Genomic DNA, 15879 nt, shown 5'->3' with positions numbered 1-15879 from the left:
CAGATAAATCGGATTTCACCAGCAGGAACACTGCAGTAACTGTCCTGTATTTTTTTCCCTATAGGAAAACATGGGAATTTAATTAATCTGTTCCAGGGTCAAACTCTACAGACAATGCTTTTAGTCAATCATTAACTAGCATACAATTGTAAAAGTCGTGTTGTGGATCTTTATTATTGTCCTCTTGTTGAGGTAGCCATTTGTTACTGAGCAGCCAGGACAGAGACAGAACTACTTTGATGATTTGCATTAAAAATTACATAATTAAATAAAATTAAAGCAATCATTCCGGGGTTTGATTCCACAAAAATGTTGTCCCAGAAAAGTTATAGAGCGCTTTGTAAATTAAGGACACGTTGATGTCCTCTAATATGATTTAAGCAAGAAGACTACAAGGGACAGTATATTGATTTAATGAGTTGGAGCCACATAAAAGAAAAATAAGTATAGTACTTGTTGTGTTGTGTCTTTGGGCCGGACTTTCCTCTCTCTCTCTTTCTCTCTCTCTCTCGCTGCCCTTTTAGTGTGGCACCATGGTGTTTGTTCCCATGGAGGGCACTATTTTAAAATAGCGAATCATAATTATCATCCTCTGCCCGTCCCATTACATGTGTGACAGCGCAGTGCCAGCAGTCGCTTTGAGTCGGGTTCAAAGTCAAAACTTTTTCCTGCTCTTTTTTTTTTTGGTCTTGATGACGGCGACTAGAGTTAGCTCGCTTCCTTTGTCTTCAAATGAGATGCAAGCTGCACGCTTATTTCATTAAGTCAAGTGGTTGCTTTGATTGTACCTGATAACATAATGTCATCATCTATCTGATCTTTGTTAGCGTTAATATGCATTATTTATGTTTATGGAACATAGGAAACATCCATTCATTCATTTTCTATGCCGCTTATCATCACTAGCAGGGGTCTCAAACACGAGTTTGATATGGATGCTGTTTGGTATCATGTACCCAGAAAAAATTATTACGTGTGATTAATGTTCATGTTAAAGGTTAAATAACTGTTAATAGTTATCCTCCCTATCCGTGTGGAAGTGGTAAGTTTTTGGCTATTTAAGTTTAAAGGAAATCACTTGAAGGCTACCGTTTAGGTCGCTAGCTCTCTAGTTTGCGAGTTAGCATGCGTCTCAAGACCCTGCAGTAATCAGGGGTCTCAAACACGCGGCCCGCGGGCCAAAAGTTTAATGTTAGTGCGGCCCGCGCAAGTTTGATATGTATGCTGTATGGTATCATGTACCCAGAAAAAAATTATTACGTGTGATTAATGTTCATGTTAAAGGTTAAATAACTGTTAATAGTTATCCTCCCTATCCGTGTGGAAGTGGTAAGTTTTGGGCTATTTAAGTTTAAAGGAAATAACTTGAAGGCTACCGTTTAGGTCGCTAGCGCTCTCGTTTGCGAGTTAGCATGTGTCTCAAGACCCTGCAGTTGCGCAATATGTTGTAAATATTCCAAAGTTTGGAGTGTCCAATTATCCTAGCGTGTTTTTGGAATGTGGGAGGAAACCGGAGTACCCGGACAAAATCCACGCATGCACGGGGAGAACATGCAAACTCCACACAGAGATGGCCGAGAGTGGAATTGGATAGATAAATGATTTATTGAAAATATAGACCCAACCCAACACATCAAGAAACACCAACATGCAAAGGGGTGTGTCCACTTCTCTTTTTTTCGACAAACCATTATCCAAGTCGTCTATCACTGTATGGTCAGATTGGTGACACACACACACACACATGCATACACACACTATTCATCACGGTCATCATGTTAATTTCCTTAACAGCATTGTGACTGATATTAATCTTGCATAACGTCCACGCACACTTGAGTGCTCTGTCCATGGTGATTAACAGCCAGCGTGACCGCATGTGAACTTTCACATATAAAGCTAAAACCCAACACACACACACACACACACCTGGCTGCTAATAAACAAAAAAACAATTATGCTGAAATGCGCCATTTTGCTGCAGATAAAGGTTGCAATGGCAGATGGTTCAAGGTGTCTCATCCTCGACACTGTGTGTGTGTGTGGACAAGAAAAGGCCAGCCACATAGACTACGGCATTAATTACACAGACGCCTGAAAGCAAATCTAAATATAAATAAATTGCTAGCAGGTTCTGTCTTCATGAATGCACACACACACCCACACACACACACACACACACACACACACACATGGTCCAACGCTCATGTGATGTGATTAGACTCGAGAAAATACTACTGTACTGCATGTAGGTGGTATAATTCATTCATTCATTTTCTACCGCTTTTTCCTCACGCTGGAGCCTATCCCAGCTGTCTTTGGGCGAGAGATGGGGTACACCCTGGACTGGTGGCCAGCCAGCCAATCACAGGGCACATATAGACAAACAACCATTCACACTCACATTCATACCTATGGACAATTTGGAGTCGCCGATTAACCTAGCATGTTTTTGGAATGTGGGAGGAAACCGGAGTACCCGGAGAAAACCCACACATGCACGGGGAGAACATGCAAACTCCACACAGAGATGGCCGAGGGTGGAATTGAACCCTGGTCTCCTAGCTGTGAGGACTGCGCGCTAACCACTAGACCGCCGTGCCGCCCAGGTGGTATAATATTCTATAAATTACATATAAATGCTTTAATACTATGGTCTGAATTTAAACAGATTATACTGATAAAATAGGGTAGTAGACAATATTGCAGAAGATTGTACTTTAGCTGTATTTCACTGACTGACGTTCAAGCCATGTTTTTTGTTTGTACTTTTCGACGCTGCCTGCCTCCCATTAGCTCACGAGACTCATTTAGCGATCAATAAGCACAGTCAATAATTCTTAACTTCCTATAGAGACAAAGCTTTTCAGACTAAAAGATGCTTACTCAAGACATCATCACCTTTGCCGGAGTTGTTTTTCCCTTGGAGAGTATTCCCTATCAGGATCCAGGAGAAATCGTTTCTCTTGGAGCGTATGCAACCTAAACACGATGGCACAAATGTTGAGTCTTTACCACCCAAGCGAGTGGTAAAAACCAAAAACCTACATATATTTGCTGGTCTCTTACCCTGAATATCATTTTACACATTTTATGTTGAGTGGAGGGCTGCAGTTTTCTGTGTGGGTTATTGTGTGTAGCTGCTCTATACGAGTCCACAATTCAATCCAAAGGGTCAAAAAATTAGCATAATAGGTCCTGTTTAATATAATAATAATAATCATTATAGCTGCACGGCGGTCAAGTGGTTAGCACACAGGCCTCGCAGCTAGGAGACCTGAGTTCAATTCCAGTTTGCATGTTCTCCCCGTGCATGCTTGGGTTTTCTCCGGGTACTCCGGTTTCCTCCCACATTCCAAAAACATGCTAGGTTAATTGGCGACTCCTAGTTGCGACTCCACAGGTATGAATGTGAGTGTGAATGGTTGTTTGTCTATATGTGCCCTGTGATTGGCTGGCCACCAGTCCAGGGCATACCCCACCTCTCGCCCGATGACAGCTGGGGTAGGCTCCAGCACCCCCCCACGACCCTTGTGTTGATAAACGGTAGAAAATGAATGAATGATTCTTTAAATCCAAGGAAATACAGCTTGAATAGGTGCAGATTTTGGATGATCTAGAAAGTTTTCTGTGCGGGTTATTGTGTGTAGCTGCTCTATAGGAGTCCACAACTCAATCCAAAGGGTCAGAAAATTAGCACAATAGGTCCCATTTAATATAATAATAATAATCATCACTATTCCTGATACTTAAAATCTTGTGAACCCCCCCACATTGACTCCGGTGTGTTTTTTTCCTTTCAGCGAGTTTGTTTCGTGGCTGATTGAGAGCGGTGAGATCAGTAAACCTGACGAGGGGGTCAACTTAGGACAAGCTTTGCTGGAAAATGGCATAATTCATCATGGTGAGACTCTTTCTTATTTTTGTTGTCTAATGTCAATTTTCATATATGTCATATAAATTTCCATAGACACTTTCTGAATAACAACAGTAGATCTTAGATGGACAAAACCTTCTAATCTATGAGATTGTATCCACTCCATAGTTTAGACTTCTCCGAGTGTGACATTTTTGCTGGTCCACTTACCTGAATTATGCATCAACCAATGAAAGAGAAACACAAACAAGCTATAAATAATGCATGGACCCAGTGGTAGTGGTCTGCAGTGGTGCTGAAGGGTCTCTTGTCCATCGTGAGTCCACACCGCCTGCACTGAGTTTATATTATGGTGGTTCTCATGGAATATCCCCTCTGAAATGTGCCGTCACTGTGGCCTACCACTTTAGGAGGGGGGGAAGAGACAGCGATGACATGGCTGGATTCTGTGGGTTTGACCTGTTTTTTTTTTCTGGGGGGGGCTGGTGGTGTAGGTGTCAGTAAGGAAGGTAAACACTTCTTCATGCTTGTGGTTCGGTACTCTGGTCCGGACCAAACTTTTTTTGTGTGGTTTGCTTAGTATTCATACTTTTATTTTTGTCATTTGACCCAAGGTTATGCAGAAAATAACATATGTAAAAAATAAGGACTTGATTTGTTGTATCTATTTTACCAAAAGCTTCTCAAATGTACCTTTTGCATGTTTGTCACATGTAAACGTTTCAGATCATCGAACAATGTAAATATTAGTCAATGACAACACAACTGAACAGAAAATTCACTCATTCAAGAGGTCACAAAAGACCCCACAACAACATCCAAAGAACTACAGGCCTCACTTGCCTCAGTTAAGGTCACCATAAGAAAGACAATGGGCAAAAATGGGTTCCAAACTACAAAAAGTTCATTAAGGCTTGTCTTAATTTTGCCGGAAAATCATCTTCTTTTGGGAAATACTCTGGGATCTCACGAGACAAGAGTTTTAAGTTTTTTGGAATGTGTGTGTCCCATTTTATGTGGTGGCAAAATAATGCTAATGCTAAGAGTCCACTGGGCTGGTGCCAGTTTGCGCCAATGCAATTTGCCGTGGCACCGAGTGGCGTGCAGTGGCTCAAACTGCCTCCCAACTGCCTCGTGGTGGCCCGTAACGGCGGCAAAATTTGAGTTTGGCGGCAAGAAAATTTCAAAATGTTTAAAATCTTTGTGTCCACCAAGTAGAACCAAATGTCGCAAACAATCCGCCAATTGGAATCCACTGGAATGTAATGGCGCAAGCCAAGTTGTAGGAGTCCACCGGGCCGGTGCCAGTTCACGCCAAAGATTGTGTGATTGGCGTGTAGCGGCTCGTGGTGGCGCCGAATAACGGCAACATGTCGAGCGAACATTAATTCCGCGCCACAGCGAGCCACTACACGGCAATCATATAATCTTTGGCGTGAACTGGCACCAACTAGCGCCGGCCCAGTGAACTCCTAGGATAAGGCTGCGTTTCTAAAAACAAACATTATACTAACAGTAAAATATGGTGGTGGTAGTGTGATGGTTTGGGGCTGTTTTGTTTCTTCATTACCTGAAAGACTTGCTGTGATTAATGAAAACCATGAATTATGTTGCCTACCACTTAAGCGTTCACCACTTAAGTGGTCTTTTTGACCGAATCAAACATGACACATACGAACGCAAGATATTCCTCACAGTCAGGTCTTCAATAACCAATAAACAATCACATACTGTACATCCTCGCTACTGTAACAAGTGAGCTGTCATTGAGCTTTACTACTTCATAACAACAGTTTTTTTATGGTGCATTCCTTTGGTCTGTGGGAGAAATTAAGTCTAGACAAAAAAAACCTGTTTCTACCGCCTCTGAAGTCAGCCGGAATAGGCTCCAGCTTACTCCTTGTGAGGATTGCCATAGAAAGTGAATGAATGAAAAAGAAGCCCATTTGTCGTGGTGTTTTTTCTCCATTGATGGTCCAAATAGTTGTCATTCTCCAACCTGTGGTGCAGAAGGATCAAAGGAATGAAAGGAATCACTTGGAGGATGTTTATGGAAATTGGTAGCTGTCTGCTAAGGTACAGATTTAAGTCATGAATTTATAAGCGAGATTTTATAGACTTCTTATTTTTTGGGTTTCAAGCAGTAAAAATGATAGATTCGATAGATTTATTGAAGGTTGAAAAACACAGCCACCATCAAGCAAAAAAAAAAAAAAACCCATATAGGGGGTGTCAAAAATGTAACTTACATGGGGTACCATAATGTTTTTACGTCTATACAGTACATATTTACACACCATATTTTTTCCACCTGTGTTGACATTTCAGTGTCGGACAAACACCAGTTCAAGAACGAGCAGGTTTTGTACCGCTTCCGCTACGATGACGGCACCTACAAGGCTCGCAGCGAAATGGAGGACATCATGTCAAAGGTATGTCCTTTCACTTTGGTTAATAGTATTTGTTTACTTTAGTTCAAACACAATTGAATTGCACAATTCAACATGTCTGAAAAGGGCTGAGTCGTTACAGATAGGAGACCCGAGTTCAATTCCACCCTCGGCCATCTCTGTGTGGAGTTTGCATGTTCTCCCCGTGCATGTGTGGGTTTTCTCCAGGTACTCCGGTTTCCTCCCACATTCCAAAAGCATGCTAGGTTAATTAGCGACTCCAAATTGTCCATAGGTATGAATGTGAGTGTGAATGGTTGTTTGTCTAGGTAGCCGTGTTGTGGATCTTCCAGCCATTTGTCACCATGTAGTTGTTACTGCAGGGGAAAACATCAAGAGAAAAAATGTCTCCATTACCTGTCCGTCAAATATCTTCAAAACACGAGCAATTTTACTTTGTTTTAGTTTTATTCAGTCAAGGTCACTGACACGGAACGTGATGCTGATATTCCAGGCAAACAATCCATTTAAATATGGTGGTTAGCACGCAGGCCACACAGCTAGGAGACCCGAGTTTGATTCCAACCTCGGGCATCTCTGTGTGGAGTTTGCATGTTCTCCCCGTGCATGTGTGGGTTTCCTTCCACATTCCAAAAACATGCTAGGTTAATTGGCGACTCCAAATTGTCCATAGGTATGAATGTGAGTGTGAATGGGTTGTGGATTGTGGATTCCCCGTGCATGCGTGGGTTTTCTCCGGGGACTCCCACATTCCAAAAACATGCTAGGTTAATTGGCGACTCCAAATTGTATGAATGTGAGTGTGAATGGTTGTTTGTCTATATGTGCCCTGTGATTGGCTGGTCACCGGTCCAGGGTGTACCCCGCCTCTTGCCCGAAGACAGCTGGGATAGGCTCCAGCACCCCCGCGACCCTTGTGAGGATAAGCGGTAGAAAATGAATGAAAAGGAGTAGGAAGAAGCATTATTTAAATATATTATTATTATTATTATTTACAGAAAAAAATACACAGTAATTATTCCTTCTGGCAACAATTTCGGAATCTGATTTGGCAACATGACGCTTGATGTAACCTCCCTGAAAAGACTAGCCTGAGGGTGCCTGAGTTAAAAAAAAAAAAAAAAAATGTCCGGCCCTGAAGCCATACTTGTGCTTGTTTATGAAAGGTGTGTAATGTTTAGTGACTCAGCTGTGGTTCTTCTCTTTCAGGGCGTCAGGCTGTACTGCCGCCTTCACAGCCTCCACATGCCTGTCATCAAGTAAGTACCTGCCTCCATGTTTTATCTCACTTTGTAAAAATGAAGACCAAGAATAGAGAATCAAGCGCTCCCTTAAGTGTGCACATTCAGACATTTTTTCTGTAGCCTTTCAAATATTCAAGGTAGTATTAGTGCTAGCATACTTCTTGTACATAAATAAAGCGGCATTGCACTGACATATGATGACACAGTTGCGCCTGTTTATGCTGTCAAAATTGAAATGGAAACCAAAACCAGTCATTCTTTGCATATTTACTTGTGGCTTGGAACCAATTTGTCACAAATAGCGCATTAATTATCAGTAACTAATTTACTTCATTAATTACGTATAATTTTATAGCAAGCCACGCCTCTCTGTTATGGTGACAGACGGAACCACAGTAGCTTTCTCAGAGTCTTTATTCTGACCTGAACGCATCACCAGCAGGGCAGTATATGTACATGTACAGTATATACACCGTATATGTATCTCCTACTCACAAACATGTCACTCATCCCTTCATGATCGGAACGACACTTGTGATTAATTTTAATTTGATTGGTGATTAATTTGATTAAATTTTTCATTCATTCATTCATTTTCTAACGCTTTTTCCTCACAAGGGTCGTGGGGGGTGCTGGAGCCTATCCCAGCTGTCTTTGGGCGAGAGGCGGGGTACACCCTGGACTGATCGCCAGCCAATCACAGGGCACATATAGACAAACAACCATTCACACTCACTTCACTTCATACCTATGGACAATTTGGAGTCACCAATTAACCTAGCATGTTTTGGGAATGTGGGAGGAAAACGGAGTACCCGGAGAAAACCCACGTATGCATGGGGAGAACATGCAAACTCCACACAGAGATGGCCGAGGGTGGAATTGAACCCTGGTCTCCTACCTGTGAGGTCTGCGCGCTAGACCGCCGTGCCGCCCTGATTAAATTTTTGACATCCCTAATTTTCTGAGATGTTTTTTTGTTTGTTGCTGCTTTAGGGACAGGGACCATCATTTGAAAACGTTTAAATCCGTGGTGCCTGCTTGCAAACTTGTGGACTGGCTCCTCTCACAGGTACTATCTATTATTATTATCATTGTTATTATTATATGTTTTACTTGGAATCAACGCTACAACTTCACAAAACTACTTAAAACTCATATTATTTGCAAAGCAAAAGCATTTTATTGGAGGACAAATTAGCATAGAAAATATTGCAGTGCTGTGTCTGTTAACCAGAGAGAGCTGGTCAGAGGGAGGCTGATGTCATCGCAGCCACTTCAACTGGTTTCTCTCAATGTGAAGGAGTGGTGGCTCTACTCTGAGCTCCTCCCGGGTTGACTGAGCTCCTCACCCTAGTATCTCTTAGGGTGAGTCCAGGTACCCTACGGAGGAAACTCGCTTGTATCTGCGATCTCATTATTTTAGTCACAACCCAAAGCTCATGACCATAGTTGAGGGTGGGAACATAGATCATCTTGTAAATTAAGAGTCTCTTTTCACCATGACGGTCCGGTACAGCGACCGTATCCCGTTGGGTCGAGGTGAGTCCGACTATTTCTAGTCGAAATGTCTCAACCTCTTGCACAAGTTTGGGCTGATTCCCCACCAGAGAAATGACCAGGTTGCCCAGACACAAAAATCGCAAAGCACTGGACCCTTATGCTTGCCCCCACAGATGGTGGGAGGGGGGAGATCCTGTGTGGATTCTTCCTGGGGCGACTGCCCCCAAGCCCCTGCCCCGGGCCTGGCTCAATGGTGAGGCTCCGGTATCCCACATCCACGCGGGCGAGGTGCGGCCTCTTCATACGGGTCTTCTGAATACGGGTCTTCTTGGTCTGGCCCGTCACCTACCGTGGGACCCCGTTTGCCTTGGGAGACACTACCAAGGCCATAACATGCATTCATTCATTCATTTTCTACCGGGTGCTGGAGCCTATGCCAGCTGTCTTTGGGGCGAGAGGCGGGGTACACCCCGAACTGGTGTCCAGCCAATCACAGGGCACATATAAACAAACAACCATTCACACTCACATTCATACCTATGGACAATTTGGAGTCGCTAATTAACCTAGCATGTTTTTGGAATGTGGGAGTAAACCGGAGTACCCGGAGAAAACCCACGCATGCACGGGGTGAGAACATGCAAACTCCACACAGAGATCGCCGAGGGTGGAATTGAACCCTGGTTTCCTAGCTGTGAGCTGCGCGCCAACCACTCGTCCACCGTGCCGCCCTCATAACATACATTCATTAGCGTTTTTAGTAACTATAGCTACCAGGAACTATAAATAGCGAGATTTTTGGTGGAAATAGAGTGAGTGAACCTGGTTATTGTTTATACTCCAACATAATATGATGATGTCCTAATGTTTGCTTTTTACTTCCTCGTCCATATTTATTCAACACTGTATGGCTGAGTGTGGCAAACACAGATACTTGAAGCTCAGCAGCGTAGTCTGTTGTGCGTCAGGATCTGTGTGTGTGTGTGTGTGTGTGTGTGTAAAGGTGGAAGCAGGTGTTGATGCTGAATGACAGTGTGCGTCATGGTTGTTTCCCAGGGAGACTGCTCCACCAGAGAGGATGCTGTGACACTGGGTGTGGGTCTCTGCAACAATGGCTTCATGCATCACGGTCGGTCTCATTGCTGATGCACACTCACGCATACATACATGCACGTACACGTACACGTACACGTAGGATGGCTACACAGTAGGATTTAAAATAAATCTGACACATTCTGGAGAGTCACATGATGTTGTTAACCTCTGACCCAATGTTTGAGACCGTTTTGGTGGCTTTTTGGGCTTTGCCGCCATTTTCTTGCTTCGTTAGCAATGCGATTTTGCTAACAGCTAGCATGCTATCAACCTGCGGAGCTGTATCATGATAACACAAGAACATCTCTTGCGACAATAGATGGTTTCCAAAGTGCTAATTGTTCATGTGATATGCAGGATGCTAAAATGTTAAAGCTAGCGTCCAGAAAGATACTTCTATCGACCAAAAGTGGAGTTTTATCGCAATTTTGGATCACGCTATGGAAAAGTGTTAGGTAGTTTTATAGTGTTCCTGAGTAAAACTGCTAAAATGGTGACATGCTAACAGTTAGCATTAGGGGTGCTTTGATCAATCGTTCACGGATGGATATCGTCTGATATCAGGAAATACAAGTACCGAGAGTAGCAAGGAAGTGCCTTTGTAATCTTACAATACATTCAATTTAAAGAAATAAAATAGCTAAAATGCTGACATGCTAACAGTTAGCATTAGGGCGATCGGCCACGGATGGGTATCGTCCGATATCAGTAAGTACAAATACCGAGAGTGACAAGGAAGTGCTTTGGTAATCTTACATCATGCCATGTAAATACATTCAATTTGAAGAAAAATAAAATAGCTAAAATGCTGACATGCTAACAGGTAGCATTAGTGCTGCGCCGATCAATCGGCCACGGCTGGGTATCGTAAAGTAAATACAAGTACCGAGAGTGGCAAGGTAGTGCCTTTGTAATCTTACATCATGCCATGTAAACACATTCAATTTGAAGAAAAATAAAATAGCTAAAATGCTGACATGCTAACAGTTAGCATTAGGGCGATCGGCCACAGATGGGTATCGTCCGGTATCAGTAAGTACAAGTACCGAGAGTGACAAGGAAGTGCCTTTGTAATCTTACACCATGCCATGTAAATACATTCAATTTGAAGAAATAAAATAGCTAAAATTGTGACATGCTAACAGTTAGCATTAGGGCGATATGGCCACGGATGGGTATCGTCCGATATCAGTAAGTACAAATACCGAGAGTGACAAGGAAGTGCTTTGTTAATCTTCCATCATGCCAATTCAATTTGAAGAAATAAAATCGCTAAAATGCTGACATGCTAACACTTAGCATGGTTACACATGGCACAATTATACCGAAAGCACCAAGGCAGTTTTTTTTGTGATTTTTACATACTGTCATGTCAATGTATGTTAAGTATGAGGATAGAGGTTAACATGCTACCAGTTAGCATCCACCTAGCAAAATAGCACTAATTGAGAATTTTGATGCCGGAAAAACATTTGCAATAAAAGTGACTCTTATACTACTACTACTACTACTACTTGGAGCTCCCTGACCTAAACCGTCGCTTAAGAAAGACCTAATTATTCCATCTTGTTTTCATAAGCTCAGTTATCGTTTCATCCACGCTGTCGTGTGACGGCGTGACCTCGTAAACATGGCCGAATATAAACAGCATTAGCCAAGCTTGTTTAGCTTTACTACATGACTGTTTGGGATCTTGCGATTAACCATCACTTTGCTTGCACAGGGTCAGAGCAAGATCACCGCAAAATCTGTATTTAATTAACATTAAGTTTAATTTAAGGGAAAATATAATTCAATAATTTCAATATAAATGTCACTTAACTTAAACTACACAAACTAATAACATAAGATCCTGTACATAAACTAATAAAAATCAAAATAAATGTCATGTACAGTTTATATAATGTACATAATTTTACAAGTTTAAATGACAAGTACAATATTAGTAAAATTGAATTAAATTAAGAACGACTCTTAACAATGCAAATCAGTTCAATGATTTATTATCATTGATGAACATTAACACATCAAAAGTACAAAACCAACCCGATTACCATTTAGCTGTAAATATCTTTCATGAAAAGTACAGGTACATATATGTTTGAAGTACCAGTTAAGCAAAAATAAGTACGTCAAGCACAGCAAATATAATGCTTGAAGTAATACGTTTGTGTACAATTGTTTAGTGTATAAATACAAAATAAAAGGGTTTTTTTTGTGTCCTTCTTACCTCCAGTTGAATAATTGTCATTATGAGGCCACAGCTTGCATGACTCAGAGGAAATAATACACATAGGTCTGAGGTGGCACCGTGTGTGTGTGTGTAATGAGTTTACTGAGCTTTATGGAAGTCAGTGTGCCAGATGCTCTTTAAACATTTCAAACAGCTGGGTACTTCAGGCTCTCCGTTTTTAGCCTGTGTTCTTTTACATCTGTTTTTACACACCTGAACGCACACGTCGCACACGCAAAAAATATTCTTCTAAATGGCTCAAAATAGAGATAAAGGCTGCTGTTACACCCGCAAACGTAATAACTAGCCCACAAACGTAATACAAATCTGCAGCTTTGAATGTAATAATCCCGCAAATGTAATAAATTTCACACAAATAAAATTTACCTACTACAAACGTAATACTGAATTAATGACATTTAATTACAAAATTATTATATTTTGTTTGTATGCGTTTTAGTTACAGTATATTATTGTATGTGTGATTTTATGCTTATATGAGGAAGAAATAATGAAAAGAAATAATAAAATTCATTCATTCATTTTCTACCGCGTTTCCTCACGAGGGTCGCAGGGGTTGCTGGAGCCTATCCCAGCTGTCTTCGGGCGAGTGGCGGAGTACACCCTGGACTGGTGGCCAGCCAATCACAGGGCACATATAGACAAACAACCATTCACACTCATATTCATACCTATGGACAATTTGGAGTCGAAATAATAAAATATAATAATAGTAATAATAATTTTATTAAAACTATTGCAATTATCACAATTATGTTATATTTTATTAATTTAAAATAAATAATAATTTAATAATGAAAGATTCCTTTAATGTATTCAAATGATACTCTTTGAATAATATTTTTTCCACCAAAAAAAAAAGGAATTATCTTGTTAAAATCCTCAAAATGACATCTACACCTTCTCCTTCATTAAAAGAAGAAACAACAACCACAAAGATCATTATTTTGTCTCATATTACATTTGTGGGAAGTTATTACATATACAGTTTTTCACTTTCCTACATATGTAATAATTTCCTGCAAATGTAATAACTATTACAGTCATACATAAATTCAGTATTACGTTTGCAGTAGGCAAATTTTATTACGTTTGTGGGAAATTTATTACGTTTGCGGGTGTAACATGCTGTTATTCTGTTTTAATATATTCATTCAACCTTTTTTTTGTTATATTTTCTGAAAGGGCAACACTCTAGAAAGTAAACTTGAATATTCTTTAGAGTAGTATATAGCAGTATATATCCGCTAGCCGCTCAAAATGAGTCAGCACAGTCATTATTACAGACGCAGAATAGTACATTAAAGTACAACGTCTTCAAATGTTTCTGTACTTTCGTCATACACTTGCACAATACTTTACTTGATGGTCTTTTTGCACAAGCACGGGCTTATCTTAACACAACTCTACAACAGTTGCCATGATACAAATACTTTATGGCCCAACCGCAAAATACACTGTGTGTGTTGGGTGTGTCTTAATCTGCCCGCGGCTGAATAACTTTGACTTTAATCAGACTTTTTTTTGTCTTATTAGTATTGTGATTTCTGTTATTGTTTATTACAGCTCTTGAGTTGTAGCTTGTTTTGCTTTATCACTTTTTAATCCTGTTTTTTTTTCGTTTTTTTACCTGCCACTTTGACACTTTCACTATATGCGTTACATTAACTCCCAGTTTGGACTTTTAGGAAAAATAATCAGACTGCACTTCCGGAATAACAAACAAAAAACAGACTGTGTACATATATTTATACTGTTATTCTGTATATTTTGTATTTTTCATTCTTTTTAATAGATGTGTTTGCACCTATACTATACCAAAACAAATTCCTAGTATGTGTTTGATCATACCCTTTTCTGATTCTGATTTCTGATTCTGATTCTGATCTCTCAGTCCTGGAGAAGAGCGAGTTCAAAGACGAGTCTCAGTTCTTTCGCTTCTATGCCGACGAGGAGACGGAAGGAACCAGCACCAAGAGCAAGCAGCTCCAACGCAATGACTTCAAGCTCATCGAGAACATTCTGGTCAAGTCTCTCGTGGTAAGAGCTTTTGAGAGTCTTAAGTTTAATACTGTGTATGCCACCCATAACGGAATGGTCACGTGAACAAAAAACGACAGGAGCCATAGTTGCAGGAACTGGTTTCTTCACGGACTCCCGTTAAGTGACCTCAACACTCACAAAAACACTTCCTGCCTTTAAAATGACACAGTGGAGAAGGTGCCGTCATGACATCGGGTGCTTTTTTTGCTTCAGTGGAACAATGGAGCTTCAGGTTGTGCAGGGGCGTCAAATGGCAGATGTCGATGTGGAGATATTGGGGGCGTCCCCCGTGATGGGGAAACACTGGCATCAAGCGTGACCAAACCATGTAACAAAATTAGCATTAACGAGTCTTCTTATGAATATTTTATTTCTATTTTAGTGCCGGTTATGTTCTTAAAAGGGACCTATTTTTTTTTCTCAATTTTTCCGACTTATAAATGCAGTTAGAATGTTGTATTCTTGTGTTAAATGATGCAAAAGTTTTGAGATAATGAGGTTTATGCATTTGGAAGTGAGCCCCGAAACAAGTTTGGGATGGCTCAAAACGCTCAGTTTCAGAGGGCGTTGCCTAATTGTTCCTTTGTGATGTCACAGAGTAGGGGGCTGTCGGCCACTCCCAAGCTCTGCTTCTGTGTTTACATTGCTAGCATTCATTCATTCATTTTTTACTGCTGGTGCCTATCCCAGCTGTCTTCGGGCGAGAGGCGGGTTACACCCTGGACTGGTCGCCAGCCAATCACAGGGCACATATAGACAAACAACCATTCACACTCACATTCATACCTATAGACAATTTGGAGTCGCCAATTAACCTAGCATGTTTTTGGAATGTGGGAGGAAACCGGAGTACCCGGAGATGGCCGAGGGTGGGATTGAACTCGGGTCTCCTAGCTGTGAGGTCTGCGCGCTAACCACTCGGCACATTGCTAGCAATGGCTCGTAAAAAAGTGTGTCTTTTAGATGTAAGGGACCGCCATATTTGTTTACAATTCCTAAAGACGCAACCATCAGGCACAAGTGGTTGGAGTCCCTGATTCCGTACCAACGAAAAAAATGGATTTTAATCTTTAATCGACATTCATGGACCAGTATGCAGCTGGATTAGCCGACACTAGCCAAACAGTCAGACGGGCCGACATTAGCAAGCAATAAATAACAGCGTCCTAACTGTTTATTTTGTGTAAGTCTACGACTGTCTGTGTAGTATTATATAGCACGCATACATGGAGATGCTAAAGCTACTTTAACGACAAATGATTCATTGATTCAAATGAGTTTTGTCGTGTTGAGACTGAACTAGGCGACCCGAGTTCTCGCTTCCCCACATAGCATCAATGCTTACTTTCCATGGAGACGCAGACAACGACTACGGCATCTCGGAGATGGTTTCTTCCTTACATTCCTTGAGGCCTCCCTGCACTGTAAAAGCCATGTGTTGAATTATAATTC

At 41.2% G+C, this 15879-nt stretch overlaps 1 protein-coding gene across 2 annotated transcripts in view; it reads left to right on the top strand.

The window, feature by feature from the left end:
• The window catches only part of prex1 (phosphatidylinositol-3,4,5-trisphosphate-dependent Rac exchange factor 1), a 91336-nt gene that overhangs the window by 45807 nt on the left and 29650 nt on the right, over nt 1-15879 (top strand). For both annotated transcript variants that reach the window (XM_058084030.1, XM_058084029.1), the window contains exons 11-16: nt 3804-3904; nt 6206-6309; nt 7498-7547; nt 8529-8604; nt 10092-10164; nt 14279-14424. In XM_058084030.1, coding sequence (XP_057940013.1) covers nt 3804-3904; nt 6206-6309; nt 7498-7547; nt 8529-8604; nt 10092-10164; nt 14279-14424 — 550 coding nt within the window. The remainder of the gene's footprint in view (nt 1-3803; nt 3905-6205; nt 6310-7497; nt 7548-8528; nt 8605-10091; nt 10165-14278; nt 14425-15879) is intronic.

The sequence above is a fragment of the Doryrhamphus excisus genome, chromosome 10, assembly GCF_030265055.1.
Source record: "Doryrhamphus excisus isolate RoL2022-K1 chromosome 10, RoL_Dexc_1.0, whole genome shotgun sequence".
Classification (NCBI taxonomy): Eukaryota; Metazoa; Chordata; class Actinopteri; order Syngnathiformes; family Syngnathidae; genus Doryrhamphus; species Doryrhamphus excisus.
This window is presented reverse-complemented; position numbering and strand designations above follow the sequence as displayed.